This window comes from Perna viridis, chromosome 10 (assembly GCF_037379345.1).
Source record: "Perna viridis isolate PV_CMFRI_1.1 ecotype Kerala chromosome 10, ASM3737934v1, whole genome shotgun sequence".
Classification (NCBI taxonomy): Eukaryota; Metazoa; Mollusca; class Bivalvia; order Mytilida; family Mytilidae; genus Perna; species Perna viridis.
In genome coordinates, this window is record NC_142454.1 from 22,268,734 (window position 1) to 22,287,494 (window position 18,761).

Consider the following 18,761-nt stretch of genomic DNA (forward strand, 5'->3'; position numbering starts at 1 on the left):
GAAAATATATAGTCATGCTGAGGGACGTTTATGTTGCGTTATGATATGTTGGATCTTATATGATTATAATTATTGCAATTAGATGTAATATTTCAAAACATTACAAACCACCTTAGAATTGAATGTATACATGGTATAGAAAAGCAACTAGTTCATCGCTAATATTTTGTTAAAAAAACTAGGAAAGTGAAAATCCAACTGTTATTCATTTATTTATATAAAATATATGACGCCTTAGTCACATGCATGTGAACGTAATCTATTTAAATATTAAAAAACGATGTTCTCAAAGGATCGGTTCATTACTGACGCTAATATAACAATGATTGGATGACTCTATATATCTTGGCGTAGGAGTGCTATCCATATGTTTTGAAAAATAGGCTTGATACAAATCTATCTGTGTTTAGAGATTAGTAAAGCGTACTTGGTTGACATTAAACAGAAACTCTGCCTGAGTATTAAATATAACTGAACCAGTAGAGTAAGCAGGGAAAGAACCATGTGGCAAATAAAAGCCCAAAACCCATTTCTTCCAATTACAGTACTCAACTTTGTAAATTCAGAGGCTCAAACTTAATTTGTGAAATAGATTGTACATTATGGATTTGTCTAAGGCGCAATAAAATACATTTAAATGCTAAGGCTGCCCTTGTTACTATGTTAATTAGGCAATCTATAGTCTTCCGTGTGATTAATTAGAAATAAAACAATTTGTTCTTGTGCTTAGAATGACATATCTGATGAAGATTTGTTGTATTACTGACAAAACACTTAGATATATTGATCGCAGTGAATTGTATCTTTTGTTAGCACCTTTAATCTTAAAAGCAAAATTGTACTAAATCTTGTCAACTTATTCAATATAGAGACGTACAGTATATTTTCAAAACTTTGCTTATTTCACTAGAAACGAACATTGGAATCCGGATACATTTATTTCGTAAAACATTTTTAAACGTATAACTTTACCATGTAACATAAACTTGAACAATTACATGAATTAAGAACCTATAAGTTGCAAAAATGTGATTATTATTGCCATAAAGGAAACTCCAAAAGCAAACCAGATGGAAATGAAAAAAGTGAGCGCAATAGCATCATATAAAGAATATAAAGAATGTTTCGTTGAATGTTACTAAGCGGTTTCAGAGAAGTAATGTATAGATGAAGGTCCCACCTTGGTTGACGAATGACAAAGTCAAAAAGTTAACGTTCTGCAACCGGATGTCTTAAACTTGATCAGATGGAAATGCATAATAAAAGGCGCACAATGGCATCATTTTATAAATAATGAGCGCTAGTTTCACCACATTTCGTAAGAAATTGGAATATAAACTGCAGATGGATGGACGGACAGCACGGTCACAGATATTGCAGTTTCTAGGATGATAATCATATAAATTTACCTCATCTAATATATTAAAAGTGTTGGCTCTGTTACAGAATATGATGCTTTTCTGTACAAAGGCGATCCTCATATGCACAAGATGGTCTCTGATTTGTTCAACAGATCCTTCAGGGTCTATTCTCCAAGACTTCACCATCAAGTCGTGGTTAGTCAGTATCTTTTCTAACATGGCTATTCCTGAAAAAGCGTAGTTAACGATATTCTGCTTCACAAAAGGCTGCGGTTGAACTTATTTGTTTTATGCTGCCACATACGAACAGTAAAACTAAGCATACTCGAGTAAATGGACACTTATGTGTCAATGAGCGAAATACGACACTAAATAGCCGAAGAAACAAAACAAAAGAAGAAAAATACTTTAACCTGTACACAAATGGACTCAAATAAATAAAAAAACTTTATTCAACAAAACCTGGAATTACTGCAAGGTCAATTGTAACTATGTTTTGTTTTTCTTGAAATACGCACAGAGTGTTTTAAAAATGTTTTACCCATTGAGAAACAATGTTTGTGGTTTCCATGTGAGTGTGTCAGGATCACGACATTAAAGATCAAATACAATAAGTCGCTTCATTAAATTGCTGTGTTTAAATTATACACAACGTGTAGCTGAATAAAAAGTTTTGCAAATGTCTCGTATTCATAACGAACAAGGAAACTTTTGATCTTCATATATTCCAATTATCGCTTGTTTTTTTAGGTAGCACTCCAGCTAAGAATCATGCAAAATGTGATAAATGGTTGGAAAGCCTACATATTTTTATTTTTGATATTTTGTTTAAATTGCTTTAGTAAACAGAAATTAACATTTGGTTATTCATATAACCCGTGCTTATAGGAGATCAAAAATGCACTGTAGAATTCAAAAGTAAGGGAGATAACTCTGTAAATGACACTCAAATACAATAGAATCTATTGGATTTTCAATGTTTATTATCTCCTAAGAGCAGGTAGATTTGAATGAATAATTACACATTTCATAATATAGACCCATCAAACAACATAATTACAAAAATAAAAATATGTAGCCTTTTTTGGGGTGTATCACATTTTTCCAATTTTGCATGATTCTTACTAAGACTGCTACTTAAATCATAAAATCAATATCATCATTTTGAAATCTACAGCAGTTATATGAATTTCCAGATAATTAAAGAAGGAATAAATGAACTTAATCTATGTAAAGAAATGAAATGGAATTATGTAATAATGTCATAATTTCCATTTGATAGATATTTTCCTGCATTTAAGGTTAACGTAGTTTTACCATGTTATTGATGGAGTGCCTCTTTTAAAATAATTGTTAAACTAGATTAAGACTTGAATATTATGTCCGAACGAGTCAGTTAAACTCAATTTTACATCTGCAGTTCGTTTTAATATATTTTATTTACTGTATTTTATTACAAGAAATTGTAACATAGAACTGTTCCTATAAACACTGTAGCTTCAATAAAATGTAACTATATTTTCAAGCGCTGAAACTGTGGTGAAAAAAAAACAAGTGGAATCAGTACTCGTATGGGTATAATTTCAATAACCTGGGATATGGGTAGCGGAGATGTTGAGTTAGGATTATGTAGGGGGCGATGGAGAGGGGTGGTAGCAATTTTAGATTTGGAGAATTCAAATTCAAATTTTTTGTAAATCTGATTAAACATTATTTGTTAAATGTAAAAGTATTAGAATAATGCTTAAAATAAAATTAAAAAAATAAAAATGTAATGGGCATTTGATGGAGAATGGGAAACAGTTGGGAATGTGAATATATAGGAAGTTAAAACCATTTAAGGAGGTAGACCTAAGGTAAGGGATATTACTTTTGAAATCAGTGATATGTTTGTATCATAATCAATTTCACCAAAGCCTTTCAAGCTTTCATTTGAAACAGAGTGAAGTTAATTTGATGCTTACATGAGATTGGTGTAAAATGCTGAATACAAACGTTCCAATGATTTTTAAGAGTTGTGTCCCTTACCCTAGGTCTACCTCCTTAAGATCTGTACCAGTAACAGGAAAATAAAGCAAGGTTTTGTTTGTAGGTATTCATTTATTCTTAGACCAAGAACAAAAAACATGTTCGTTTAAGATTATATTGGATATAATAAAATAAGGTAGGTAGATAGATAAAATGATTTATTTTTTTTACAGACACTTGTGGGAGGATGTCTTAGTTTACTTAAACAGTGCTCAACTGACAAAAGATAGTTTAGCGACAATAAAAAAAACATTTGTCCGTTTAAAACAAAACAAAAATATCCAGCTTACCGAATCTGGAACCTTTAAATAATTTCTGTTGATTTTTTCTATGTTTATAAACTATATTTTTCAATTTTAATTTCATGTAAAGGTTACTTTCACTTCGTATGTAGAGTAACCTTCAACAGACATATTTTCTGTTGGCCTTACCTCGATCGTCATCAAAGAACAGGCTAACTTTATCCCATTTATAATGCCCAATCAAATCTAGCATTGATGAACTAAAACCATCTAACACCGGCAAAACCTGGAATGTTGATTTCAGACGCCTATCATGCTCATCTTCAGATGTCGCCAAATATGGAATTTCTAATTTTTCTGAGACAAGTGCAACATAATCTTCATATGGTCCAACAATCAAATGTATGTTATTATTCAGTAACATGTCCATGGCTGAAATATTACAATATTAATAGATTATAAACAATATAAAGAAAGTGCAAATACAGTAATAGGAAGAGATATCTCTACAGCTTAGGTCTTTGGGAGGTTGACCTAGGGTAAGGGACATAACCATTTCAAATCATTGGAACGTTTGTGTAAAGCATTGTACATCGATTTCATAAAAGAATCAAAGTAACTTGGATTGATTTCATTCTATTTCAAATACAAGATTGATAGGCTTATTTTAAAAGGAATATGATGCAAACATATCACTGATTTTAGGAATTGTTTCCGTTACCCTAGGTCTACCTCCTTAAAAATATTCAAATATATTCATCATTGAATTTTCATGGATTCGATCAAGTTTATAATATCTTAATCTGTTAGGTACGAGAAAAGTGCATTGGTTCATGTTGGCGGCCGTAGATCTGCCAACATGATGACGAAAGTTAAGACGTTTAACGTGCTACAGACACAATCCGTTTAACTTCTGTAAGCTTTTGAACAGCAACTAGTCCATCTTATGGGAGTGATTTTTCATTCATAATGAAGAATTTTATTTTATATGATTATAAACAATCGTTTAATTCCATTAAATAATTGATGTAAATGGTTGTGTGACATTAATGTTGTTTGTATTTCATAATTCTGATTATCAAATAGATAAAATCTATACAGAATATTTCTGGACCACTAGATCGTAACAAATGATTAAAACATCACATCACTATATTGCAATGAATCGTTAATTTTATCATAACGCAAATCAATCTCCATCCCAATAATATGAGTTACTTTATTTCAGTATATAATCCAAATACAAATCACGAAGTATTTAAATTCCTGTTGGGTATGCGTAAATAAGGTGTCTTGCGAACAGAATATATTTCAATGGAAGAGTAATCAAGGGAACCAAGATTCTAGCGGAAATTAGGGGAACAAATACAGTACAGAGAAAGCACACATATATAACAGATAACCAAAGTTATACAAAGGAACAAAAGTAAATAAACTATTTAGACAATTTGGTTAGATAGATATAAAGGCACAATATGAGTTCGGCACGACAAACCGAGCATTGCATTGATACAATTTTCTTATGTTTGGCAAGTTATTGAAAAAAGAGACGAAAACCGATAAGGACAAGAAAGGATAGGTAAACTGGTCTCCGGTTAAAACAAAAAAATATTCAGCTTACCGGATCTGGAAACTTTAAATATAATCCCTATTGATTTTTTCTTTGTGTATGAACTGTATATTTTAATTTTAATTTCATATAAAAGCTACTTTCACTTTGAAGTCAATTCCGTGACAATATTTTGCGGCATTTCTTAAACCTATTCCGGTTGTCAGGAAATCTATCGTTTGCTCTGAATGCGACGCTGGGTATTTTTATTTTGTCCACAAGAAATTTGGCCCTGTTTCTTCCTGTTCATGTATCCATTTTATACGGGGGGAGGGAGAGTTGGTCCCCGTATTAATGACCATTTTAAGGCCCGACTTTTATTTGTGTCGATTTTTGTTTATACATGTAAAAGATGTTCTGCGATTGTCTTATGCTTCATGCCCACAATATTTTTTAAAGTTTTATTCAATTATCAAATGTATCATACAGGGATAAAAGTCGCGTGACGGTCCCAACTTATTAACGCGTCCTAAAAATGCTTTATGACATCAATTACGAGTACTGTGACTAATCTGCGACTGTCCTTTAATGACTGGTTCTAATACGATGAAAAGTTCACACAATGTGCATCTCTTGTTTTTTTTTTTTTTTTTAGTTCATGCATCTCTTGTTTTGTTTTGTTTTTTTTTTTAGTTTACACAATATGCATCTCTTGTTTTTTTAATCAGAATGACTTTTGGCGTTTCATTTATTGCTGCCCCTGTATGGAGGGGAGCAGATGTTTTACAAAGTGAGCGCAAACCATAGTGGTGCACCGTGTTCATGTTGTCATCTATTTCATGTTCATCGTCTGAATATAGCTGAAATATTGCTGCTCGGACGTTAAACCCCAACAAACAAACAAACAAACGTAGCCGTTGAATAAATTGTTGATACGGAAAGTTGAATGGAATAACAAATCACTAGTAATATGACCTCATCTTATTGACGGAAAGTACACTAATAAAGGGGGTCAGGGGATAAAGGCTGTCCATGGCCTAACATACTGAAAATTGTCAAAAAGAGTTGAACGACAGAACACAGACTAAAAGAACAGCACAATTGCATGTAATTACTTAAATTCAGATATTCTGTCAAATTTTATACCTTTTGGTCACCTACCGGGCATTTTTTGGCAAGAAAATGGTGTCCACACCCAATAAAAAACTATTTAGTGAATTTATACATTCATTATATGGTTTATCATATGTGAAAACATATTATTTTCGTGAGGTGGACATAGTTTTCTAGATGTACATATGTCCAAAAAACCAACAAATTTACATTTCTCAGCAGTTTGTTTAACGACGTGTAATTGTGGCACCAGTATGGCGTCATTATAATTAACTAATGCCTCAAAATATTATTATTCCTTTATATATTTTACTATGTTATGAACAGTTTTTATGTTATTAGAACAAATTTGATATTTTAGGCATTATTCATAGCCTAATTTCCATACACGTGACGTATATGCTCCTGGCCTTCCAACTCAACAACATACTCCACTTTATACTATTTTGCAAATAGTTTTATCTTTTAGCATTTGTTGCAATGAATGATATTGTAAATTGAATGATATTTTTGAATAATTTTTACGGATGTTAATTAAAGGACGTTTTTAGAAATTGTCATTTCCTTTTAATTTTATAATTATTGACTCTCTAGTTCCAATCATTGATGAACATGTTTGATTCCGAAAATCTGTACGTCCTATTCTTAACGTTTATATCTTTTGACATTCTATAAATGAAAAAAGACACAAATATTGGACATGAAAGTGGGCTTTTTTTTTAAGAATAAAACTAAGTAACTAAGTGTTCGTAATTTTATAGATGACTAATAGTGCTATTATATTACATAATCATTACAATGCTGAAATATCAATTTATCTGAAAGTCAATATACGCTTTATAGTTTTGTATTGAACTAAATGGATAACCTATTAGTTGGTAATAATCGCGTTTTTGGTTTTTTAAGGACAAATTTCGAACTACTTGTTAACACATAATTACTTTGAAATCACTGAAGTTGTTTTGACATTTATTTAAGGAGCAAGACCTAGGGTAAGGGCCATGACTCTTGAAATCAGTGATATGTTTGTATCACAGTCAATTTCACCAAAGTCTATTAAGCTTTCATTTACAACAGAATGAAATCAGTCCAAGTTACTTTGATGCTTACATTAGATTGATAAAAAATGCTGAATACAAACGTTCCGATGATTTGTAAGAGTTGTGTCCCTTACCCTATGTATATCTCCTTAAGAATGTACATGAATGAAAGTACAAATACATGAATGTTCTCATTGCATTGATACTTTACGTATTCCAAACCATACAGACGAGTAAACGCACGTGTGCAATTAATAACTCAAGCCATACGAGTTAGATCAGAGCTTATTAGCCCAAATTCTGGCCATTCGTACAGATTAATAATGAGTAGAATGTAAATTGATCTTTAAAGCAAGATTAATACTTACTTTTTATCATTTTATCGTACTGTGATTTGTAATTCCGGACGGAAAGGTATGTTTTGGTATGGGGAACTGTGATTGGATAATACTGCAAAACATTGTTGAACGTCCTCTTCCAAGATGGAACGACGCCTGAAATAAAGAAAATGTGGATAAGGTCAAATCCAACTCCATATTACAAGTTCAACGTTATTAATAAATGCTCGTTATATATATATACAGTATGACACACGTTTTATAGCTTTGAACGAAACAGGACATTTGTACACATCTTTATTCTTCTTTCTTACGTCAAGTTATAAATAGGGTATGTAAGTCTCGTTCTGGTTTTCTTTTGTTTACCAGAATTTTCGACGTAAAACGTATTGAAAACCGAAAACCTGTCTGCATTTAATTGTTTACTTCCGGGTACTCGAAACGCTGTATAACAATGCAAAATCTTCTATTTTATGTTTTTTTTTCTAAATACCTTTATCATGTAGAGATAAATATTTGTCATTTTTATCGATATTTTTACACAAAAAGATGTTTTGCCCTTAAAACTGAACTCAACGCTCTCTAAATGACTTACCTCCATGCTTTTGAATTGTAGACTAGGGCCCATTCTCGTGAAATCACGGGGTCACATGACGAGACTTACACACCCTATAGCAACATATCATTGAACTATCTAGTTTGCAAGCTTACTTTAGTCACATCTTTAACTTTTAATATATTTTATTCTATGATAATATTTGTTGCAAAAACTAAAAAAAAAACAACTGAATATTATGATGATTTGTAAAGAACGTTTGAAAAAGAAATATAATTATGTTGAAAATAATTGCATGCAGGAGCTAATACGAATAACTTCTCATACACAGCATGAAGCAATTTTGTAAATTTTTGAGATTTTACAGGCTTCTTCTTGTTCCATGTATGTCATTAATGTTGTTGACAAAGTGAAAGCAATATACACAATCACTCTGTATTTGGCCAAGCTAAAGAAAACATATTTTCTAAATATTCATATAACATTTCCCGCCATTTCAATTAACTGCTATTTGAATGTATAACCAGATGAATATTATACAAAACACTAATCATTACTAAACCTTTTCAAATGTCAATTTAGAGTGGAATTGTGAGCTTTAATTGAAAAGAAACTTATTAATCCCATTGTAGTTGAAACATGTTGACAGATATTTCCTTGAAATGTTCAATTACTTTACAGCATTAGACGCTGAATTTCCTTATCTGATATAATATCTGATTTATGAAATATTTCTTATCAACCGTATTTCTGATATCGTCTGCTTCAACACTTTTGTTTGTAAAGGACACTAATGGTGAAATATATAAAACATGCCCAAGTAGTGTCATATGCAGTTACACAAATGTAATGTTTAAAGAAGACTTTAAACCTAAAACAAACATTTGAATAGTTCACACCTGTAGGGTATGTAGGTCTTGTCACGTGACTCCGTTGTTTCACGAGATCTGGTCTTAGTCTACCATTCAAATGCATGGAGATTGGCCATGAACAGAGCGTTTAGTTCAGTATCAAAATTTAAAATTTTTTTGTATAAAAATACTGATTAAAAATTACACAATATCCAGTTTAAAAAAAATCATAAAAATCTTATGCAAAGCATAAAAGAGAAGATTTTGCATTGTATTCCAGCGTTTTGAGCACCTGGAAGTAAATAATAAAATGCAGATCGGTCGTCGGATTTCAATGCATTTTACATCGAAAATTCAGTAAAGGAAAATGAAACTAGAACGAGAGTCACAAATCCTATACTTGTTGGTATTTGTCTGTTTTTCTTTCTTTTTTATGTACATTTCTTTGAAAATATGCAAAGTTATCAATTAGACAAAAATATCAAACACAGAAATTAACAGACTTTGTAATTGCTATTCATTAGAAAAGTTAGCTATTTTATATCAGATTATTCATGAACATTAATCAATCTTCTTTTCATTTTAGGAAACACCTTGGGAAAGTTTTATTTTAACAATGGGACGAAAAAACTAATTCGACAGTTTTACAACAAATTATCAATGTGTAAATTCACCATAAAGTACCAGCCGTTGAAGTGTCTATGCATGCAACGACATTGATTTTCATTAGAAATAAAAACCCGATTTTACAGCATCATAAGAAAGGCAGTAAAATCTAATTACATCAACGTAAATTGTATCAGCAATGAGACTGATGTTTGGTGATAGAAACGCCATCGGAAATCACGCCTTCAATAACTGTCAATCGTTTTCTGCAAAATAATCTGATTTAACCCTATTTAGGTCTGTGAATGTCCTATTGATGGATTTCATCACTTGCATCTTAAAGTTTAGTTATATTATAACGTAAAAAGGTTTTATATTTACTGTGGTAACTGAAATGCTCTGAAAGTGTCATTTTAAAAAAGTCCTGAAACTTTCTATAATCACTAATCTAAAAGAATAAGGCAGAAGTTTTTTCCGCAACGAAATTCTGTCGATGTGGTGTCAAAAAGTATAGTATGTTTTGTTTTTGCATAATCTAGTGGAATTTGAAAAAAAAAGTAATCTGTGGGTAATTAAGGTATAGATATACGGAAAATATAGTACACGATTTCAATTTTGGCAATCTCTCCATACTTTGATATATTATTTCCTTAAAAATATCCGGTAACTAGTATATGATATTTCAAAACTGTTTTTTCAAAGAGAAATTAAGATTGGAGGGGAAATCAAAAGAATATATTCCAAGGATAAAGACTAGACAGGAAAAATAGGCACACACAATCATGTTTCTTTGCAAAACAAAAAACAAAAACAAAACACAAAAAAAAACAAAAAAAAACAAAAAACAAAAGAAACTGCTCCACGCACTTAATTAAAACATTAATAACTTCTGCCTTACTCTTTTAGATTAGTGATTATAGTATGTTTCAGGATATCAAAACTCCATACGCATGTGCTAACGGAATATTGCTGCAGAAAAGTTGACTTTACGGAAAGAGAAATCACCACGTGTGTAGTATAGTTCGGTCAAAAGTCTTCCTTTTCTTTTAGTTTAAGTCGATATGAGGCCGACTTCATGTTCTTTGTGGAAGATGCGATGAATGATATCCCCTAATCCCAAATCTAGGATTGCTCGAAGACAAAATGTCATATACATGGGGGAAACAGAGGTCAAAGGATCTGGTTAAACGATTCCTTCTTTTGGATCAGACCATGTGTGAAATTAATCTAATAAGACTGAAGAAAAAAGAACAAACAAAAGTAATACCATTGACTTTTCAGAAAGAAGAGAGGAATTAAAATGTATTATTAATTCGTGTTGTTTATAAATTTATTCATTCCTGCTAGGAACACACACAAATAACTTTATGACAAATTAAGCCTAAAAGTCCTCAAAACTCATTAATCATACGTTAGTAGTGAGTAGTTTTTTTTCTATTAAAATAGTTATATATTTAACAATAAAGCATTTAATAAAATGGACTACAAAACAATTTTCTTAATGATTCCTTTCTGATATATGTTTCGATTTTTATCCCTTTTAGCAAATATACAAGCATTAATTATTACATTGCAGAAATATACTTTCAACTAATATATAGGGAACAAATCATGAGGAAATCGTTCTAATTCTAGTCACCATTCAAAAACTTCAAACAAAAGGAATGAAGAAATATGTATGAAAAGTAAGAGAAATACATAAGATATGCACACTCTTTATCAATAAATTGATTGTAGCCTTCAACTTCCTATGACAGACTGTTTTGAACTAGTCTGACAAGATGAGCCGGCATTTTAATGTGCTGGCTCATAGAATCAACAACCCTTGGGAAACCATATCCTTCTGCTTTTATATATTATTCTGACTCCGAATAAAGCAACTGCCCCTCTTTTATACTACATGTATGAGAATGACTTGGAAAGACTGCAGAATGACTTGCTCACAGAAAACAGCGAGATCTTCCGCATTCGAGGGTTCACAATCATCCAGTAATATCGCTAATGCAAATGAATAATTATATACAATTATAAAAGACATTTTTTTATTAAGTATTGATGATAATACAATAATAACAATACGAAGCCGGAAACACCACAACGACACTATACGAAAAAAATAAATAAGTACATACAAAAAAAAAGAAAAAGAAAAAAAAAAAAACCTTACAGCGCGAATTTTAAAATCAAATCTGAAAAAAGTATCTTTACATTTTGTATAAAGAATATAGCTATTCACGTTTATCATTTCAATGCGTTGTTTCTCATACGTCAACGATGAAACTCATCGCTTGTATCTAAACAACTTTGATAACTTTGTTGTAGCGGTTTATGAGAGACTGAACGATATTGATGAGCTAACGATATGGTAATAATTGTTAGGAAACATACTTTGTGACATCAAGCTGTTTTATCTGTTAATCAACGTGAACAACATTATAGGACCAGTGATAGTTATTTGTTCAGGACATTGATTCCGACTACATCTATAGAAGAGTAGTTATCAAATCTCATTGGACTTTTGTGATATCTTTATTCATCACAATCTATATATGTGTCTTATGACTGAGCTCTTTTCTAAATTGACTCATAACGTTGCAAAGTCGTCCATCGCTGAACCTTACTCAAATAGGAAACAAATCTGAACCAATTGAAAGCTTCTAAGCAAAAGACGCGTTTCGTTTCAAATAGTTGTAACCAGTGTGTTTAAACTCATAGTCAGTTAGAAACATTCTTCCTTCCACGAGTTAAAATATATCAATTCTTCTTTAAATGCAGATCCTAGAACATGCTAGACAGTTCTGGTGAAAATGTTAGAAGAGACATTGCTGTTTTCTTTTATTGGTTACCAGATATCAATATATGTAGCATAAGATTGTATTTGTTTTACATAAATGTAATAAATCGAGTAGATACTAAACAAAAACACATATACTACAGACCCAACAGCAATTTATTCCATGAAATACGATATATGTAGATATGTAAAGGTTACAGACCACCAATTCAACCAATGAGCATTTGGAACGTACGCAAAAATAGTCCTACGCAGAAATTACCCCTGTTCCTCATAGTCCTGTGAAAAAAGTTCTCATCTTATGTAAAAAAAAATATACAGTTTCTGAAAGGAAAAACATTTCTGTACATTTTATAGGTGCATTTTGCTTCTTGTGATGTAAAGCCTAATCTCCATAATGATTTCTAAATATACCCCTATCTTGTGAAAACACTGGGATTTCCCATTCTATTTATAGACCCTTCACTTCCAGTGACCAGTACTGCACTGCAAGTCTGCTAACCCCACATGCCATTCTGAGGATTGTGAGCTGACATATGTAGAATCATGCTGATATGTAAGTTAAAGTTAAGGTAAAGTCCAGAGAAGCCATTGAATATTGTGAAATTAGCATAGAAGCCTATGAGAAGTGGAATTAGTGGTTTCTAGCCTAAATCGAGCGAAACAGTATACTGGATCGTAAACCAATTTAATGTTTTACGATACATTAACAAAACCTGTACATTAATAATGTACAACCATTTTCGTTCTAACGCAGTCAATAATATCATATCCGGGCATTATGTCAGTATAATTCCGATCCAATTAGCATATGGCTTTTTTGATGTTTTTTTTTAATATGTTCTTCACTTTTAACGACCTCGACAAAGACAGTTTTTTTACAAAACAGTGTAAATTCCATGTACATATCATGAACAAACACAGCAATTATAGCAAGACATATTGCCGTAAAACGGCACCTTCTGCTTTATTCCTTTATTGTCGGCATTATATGTTCAAGAGTAATCAAGGGAACCAAGATTCTAGGTTCTAGATAATCAAGGGACGACGACAAGACATGAGAAACAGGCACACACAGAAATAATATAAAATAATCAAAATAATGCATACAAAGTAGCAAAAGTATAATCAACTCGGACTCCGCTAAAATTGGAAGCATGAACAAGGTGCATCGGTACGGTAAGCTTCCACTGTTTTAAACAAATACTATCTTAAAAAAAAGATAGCCGACGCAATTTCATTAAGGAAATAACACATGGCACGCAATTTCAATTTTCGATACATTTTTTTCGAACGCCAATCGGGAAACAGAATTGCGATCAGGTGACTTGCGTTTCCATGGAAGGGCGTCTTTAAGGTCAAAGGGTAAAAAGCGACCTATACTGACTGCGTCGGAAAAAGGCAAGTCCAGGGTAGACGAAATAGGAAAGGAAAACTATGACATTCAGTGTTCGTGGTACAGATGGATACAAAGTAACAGTCCACGAGTTCGCGATGACGACCATAAAACTTCTGTGGTGATGACTTCAATCTTGTAGCAGCATAACCCTGTTCCAGATGCTTAATTGTAAGAAGTCTAGTGCGATACTAAAGGTAATTACGGCAAGCTCTGGTATAACGTATGTGTTGTAATATGAAAACACCATACGCAGGTGCTGAAGTGATGTTTCCACAGATGAAAGGAAAGTTGACAATTCTGAATGAAGTCATCACGTTGGTCGTATAGTTTGGTCAATAGTTTTCCTTTACCACCGATCTCTTAGTGTAAGTCATGATATGAGGCTGACTTTACGGTGTTTGTTGTATCATTTACCTAAGTTCTATGGGGTAGATGTGATTTATGAAACTAGGGTTCTTTAACGATAAGACGTCATCTATAAAGCGCAAACTGAGATTTAAGGATCTAGCTAACCGATGTTCCTTCCACACTAAGAATAATTGCAAATGTTATGTATAATGCTATTCCTGGGTTGATTTCACAAAAAATAATGTAAGCGGTAAGTCGATCATAAAATAAAATATATTGTGACGTCATGATTAAAGTTCAATTTTATATCATTTATACAATATTTTCGGCGTAATCAATCATCGAATCGTAATTAAAAATGGGTTTAACAAACTCTCTTATTCTAATGATTTGTACGTTGACTAAATCAGATACAATAAGAGCATAACTTAACCAAAGAGTTACGTTCAAGCAGAAGAGTGAAATGAAACCCAAAGTTTTCACTGATGTTAGTCGAAAATTTTTCACGATTTTTCATTAACATCTTGATTTTTTTAGCTTTGTCCAGTCGGAGAATATGCTTTAGTAGCAATTGAAAATAATTCCGGTGTTTAAATCATTCATCACTAAATAGTAAGGTGTTTATACATGTGGCATTATAAAGGTGTACTTTTAAAAAATACACAAGACTTCACTTGAATTCGAACAATAAATTTCAAGCAATTATGATATGGCATTTTCATTAGAATACTTCATGAATAATTTACCTACATATTCAGTAAGTCTTGAAAGACTACATATCATATAGTTCAAATACAACACAACAAGTACACTGAAACTGAGAAGACCTGCAAGTTACATTGACTTAAAACGATACAACCAAATACATTAAAGGTATATTCAAGGTATTCAAGGTTATTAACATATTCACCGTGCAACAGAGGCATTTAGAGTCATTACTGATAGTAACATGATCGATTGAATAATGACTGAAAATATTAAAAATTAAAAAAAAAAAGACAAAAGCAATCATTCAAGAATTTCTGTTGAAATTGTTAACAGCAGTATTAGAATTAAAATGGAATGCATTCCAATATAGAAGCTCCCACAAATTACTCCCAGAAGATTTCATTTTATAAAAAGGTAATTCAAAAGTTTTCGGCTGATTTGATATTTGCAGATGCTAATATCAAATAAGAAAATTTGCGCTAAAACTTTTGTTTTTGACATTTAAAACGATTCAATAGAAACAAAGCTTAAGCGATTATATGAAATTCTAACGTGGCTAATTTTCATGACAAAATCAACAGCATTTTAGATATACTTGATTTTAAATTTTGTTTTTTGTTTTTTTTTTTTTGTTCTTTAATTGAATAAAACGCAAAATAATGGAACATGTAATAATAAAAGTAACAATTTGTAAGTTATGAATAATACAATTCGGTGTCTTATTTCTAAATGAAATCGGATCGTTAAAATGCAAATGCATAGACATTAAATCGTCGTGGCTGTATACTCATGCTCTACCAAGCTTAAACTTGGACTCCAATTACTTCATTTACAAATACACAAACAATCTGTGTTCTCTTTGTTGCAAAGTATGCTTTTAAGTTTTAAATTTTTACTGAGCTAGAATTTCATCAAAGGTGTTATTCAGAATTATTAAATATTTATAACACCATTTTTAATATATTCCAGATATATGCATGTCCTTCTTTGTAATTTTGGTTGTATATTCGAGGAGGTAGACCTAGGGTATGGGACACGACTCTAACAAATCATTGGAACGTTTGTTTTAACCATTTTACAACAATCTCATGTAAGCATCAAAGTAACTTGAACTGATTTCATTCTGTTTCAAAAGGAAAGCTTAAAAGGCTGAAAAAGGTGAAATTTATTATGATATAAACATATCACTTATTTAAAGAGTTATGTCCCTTACCCTAGGTCTACATTCTTAACATATTACAGAATTTGCATGATTCGTGCAACGACTTTTATTTACATATAACTAAGAGATGATGATGAGTTACATACATGTGATGAGCGCATAATTATTTTCAGTTCACGGAACTGACAATTAGTATTTTATTCCAATTACAAAAATATATGATTTGTTCTATTGACCAAAAACACATTGTGATGAACAAAAGGGAGTATTATATCATAAAGGTTACAAAGTAGAACATTTCTAGTACTAAATTACTCAATAAAGCAATCAAAAAATGAAAACAAATATTTGCACTTTAAGTACTTTTTGAATCCACGGTCTCATTTCATAAAAACAATTAACCGTGAACAAATCAGAAAATCTAGTAATTTAAAAGTACAGATGGATTAATCGATTTATTGATTGTAGCTTTTGTCTTTTGTCGGATATTTAATTCATTTCAGGTCGAAAGGGTTTGAGCTTTGAACTAGCTCACGACATTAAGTCCATTGCTATACTGTAACGTTCGGAGACAACAAATCGTCATTCTTTTCCATATATTACACGCTTGATGACAAAGCAGAGACAACAAATATCTTTCATATGACACCGCCTTGATTCAAATCCGGGACCTACCAAAATACAGTCCATACTTACTCATGAATAAGTAATTTGTTCATCATGATAAAGTGCAACATTTCTTAAAGATAGGCAACATTTAAGCTGTTTCTATACTGCGAAGAGGTGGTGCAAATTTTCCGGAAAATATAATTAAACGCTTTAATATCAAGCCAAATTTTCTTCATTCTTGATGCTATTCATTAAGATGAAACAAACTCCAGTTTTAAAAGCAATTTTGATAGTATCCTCGCTATACTAATAAATGCAAACTGTACAATTGTAAAACATTTTAAACTCCCACTGAAAGGGGAGTGTACTATCGAAAAGTCAAACCCATCACGTTTGTCAAAATGTTATTAAATGTACAGACCCAATTAATCATTACAAATTTATTTCATTAAAAAAATGAAGAAAACATATTTAATCTAGGTAGATACGCATAAAATGGTGCAACAATAAAAAACAAAAGCAAATACATACATGTATTAATCTTAGCAAAAAAAAAATGATATATGTAACACAACCTAGATGAGGTTGGAAATTCTGCTCTGAAAATGAGTTCGCTGTTTTTTTTTATACAATAAGGACATTTTTGCAATCATTGTGTACTTTTTATACAAAGAAATATCTTTAAAAAATATATGGTTGACATACATACTGAAATTCCTCTGTTCGGAAACATGTATACTTATAAAACTTAAATTAGGGTTACGAATGCAAGTTTTAAGTACTTTTCTTGTTAAGAATCAAGTAAAATGTATATAAGGTCTGGCGCATTAAAGAAGAAAGGCAGATGTTTTATTGCATTATCCAAGTATTTTCACTCCATAACGTCCAGAAATAGTAAAAACAGGTGTGTGTAAAGTTTGCCTCTACAGAGTAATCAAGAAAACCAAGATTCTAGCGAAAACAGACAAACACAACAAAGAATATAAAGTAACAAAAATAATAAATACAAAGTAACAAAAGTAAAGGAGCAACTAAGACTCCACTAAAAACTGAGAGCATGGACCAGATGCACCGGTAGGGTAAAATATTCATTCGTTAAGTTACGTTGAAATGCAATATTAAGAGTAATCAAGGGAACCAAGGTTATAGCGGTAATCAAAAGAATGTAATCCAGGGTCAAAGACCAGACATGGAAAACAGACATACACAACAAAGAACATAAAGTAACTAAGATCATACATACAAAGTAACAAAAGTACATGAGCAACTCGGACTCCACTAAAACTGGGAGCATGGACCAGGTGCACCGGTAGGGTAAGCGTCCTCTGCTTTTCTAGAAACACCCGCCAAGTTGCTCAAAAAAAGTCAAGTCTGGGGTAGACAAACGAGGAAAGGAAAACTATGACCCGTTGAATAAATCAGTTTTCATGGTGCAGATGGATACACCATAACGATCCACGAGTTCATGATGACGACCATAAAACTTCTGTCGTGATGACTTCAATCTTGTAGCAACATAACCCTGTTCCAGAAATCTATTTGTTAGAGTTCTAGCGCGATACAAAAAGTCTGTGTAGTTTCGGCAAGCTCTAGCATAACGTATGAGTTGTGATATGAACACTCCATACGCAGGAGCCGAAAAAATGGTGGAAAAATTGTAAGCAGCCAAAAGTCAAGATTATTTTGAATAGCTTTTCGAATTTTTCCTCAATGTATTGTATATATTTGAGGTAAAAACTATATGCCTGATCCTTAAACAGAATGGTACTTGAATATAAAGCGTTATAGAGAGTATAACATTCATTTATGCCTCTGCACACTCCTACTAAATGCATTAATGCATATGAATTGTGTTTAATTAAAGCTTGTTCTATTTATTTTGGGGTTCTTCATATATTGTTGATTGGGTTTTCCATAATTATCTGTTAATTATTAAAGCATTGCGCTTTTCATGACTAACACTTAATTTTTAAAGAATCACAAAAGTAAAGGTTAATTATAACCGTGAGAGAAGCAAATCCTTTAATATTTCACTCATTTTAACTAGCTAGATTGGT

The 18,761-nt window shown here is 31.7% G+C and overlaps 1 protein-coding gene across 3 annotated transcripts in view; it reads right to left on the minus strand.

Annotated features, from left to right (window-relative positions):
• The window catches only part of LOC148604984 (glutamate receptor 1-like), a 47,092-nt gene that overhangs the window by 16,284 nt on the left and 12,047 nt on the right, over positions 1-18,761 (minus strand). For all 3 annotated transcript variants that reach the window (XM_088550813.1, XM_088550814.1, XM_088550815.1), the window contains 3 exons: positions 7,702-7,827; positions 3,821-4,063; positions 1,410-1,588 (listed from right to left, as the gene is read on the minus strand). In XM_088550813.1, the coding sequence (XP_088406939.1) occupies positions 1,410-1,588; positions 3,821-4,063; positions 7,702-7,827 (548 nt within the window). The remainder of the gene's footprint in view (positions 1-1,409; positions 1,589-3,820; positions 4,064-7,701; positions 7,828-18,761) is intronic.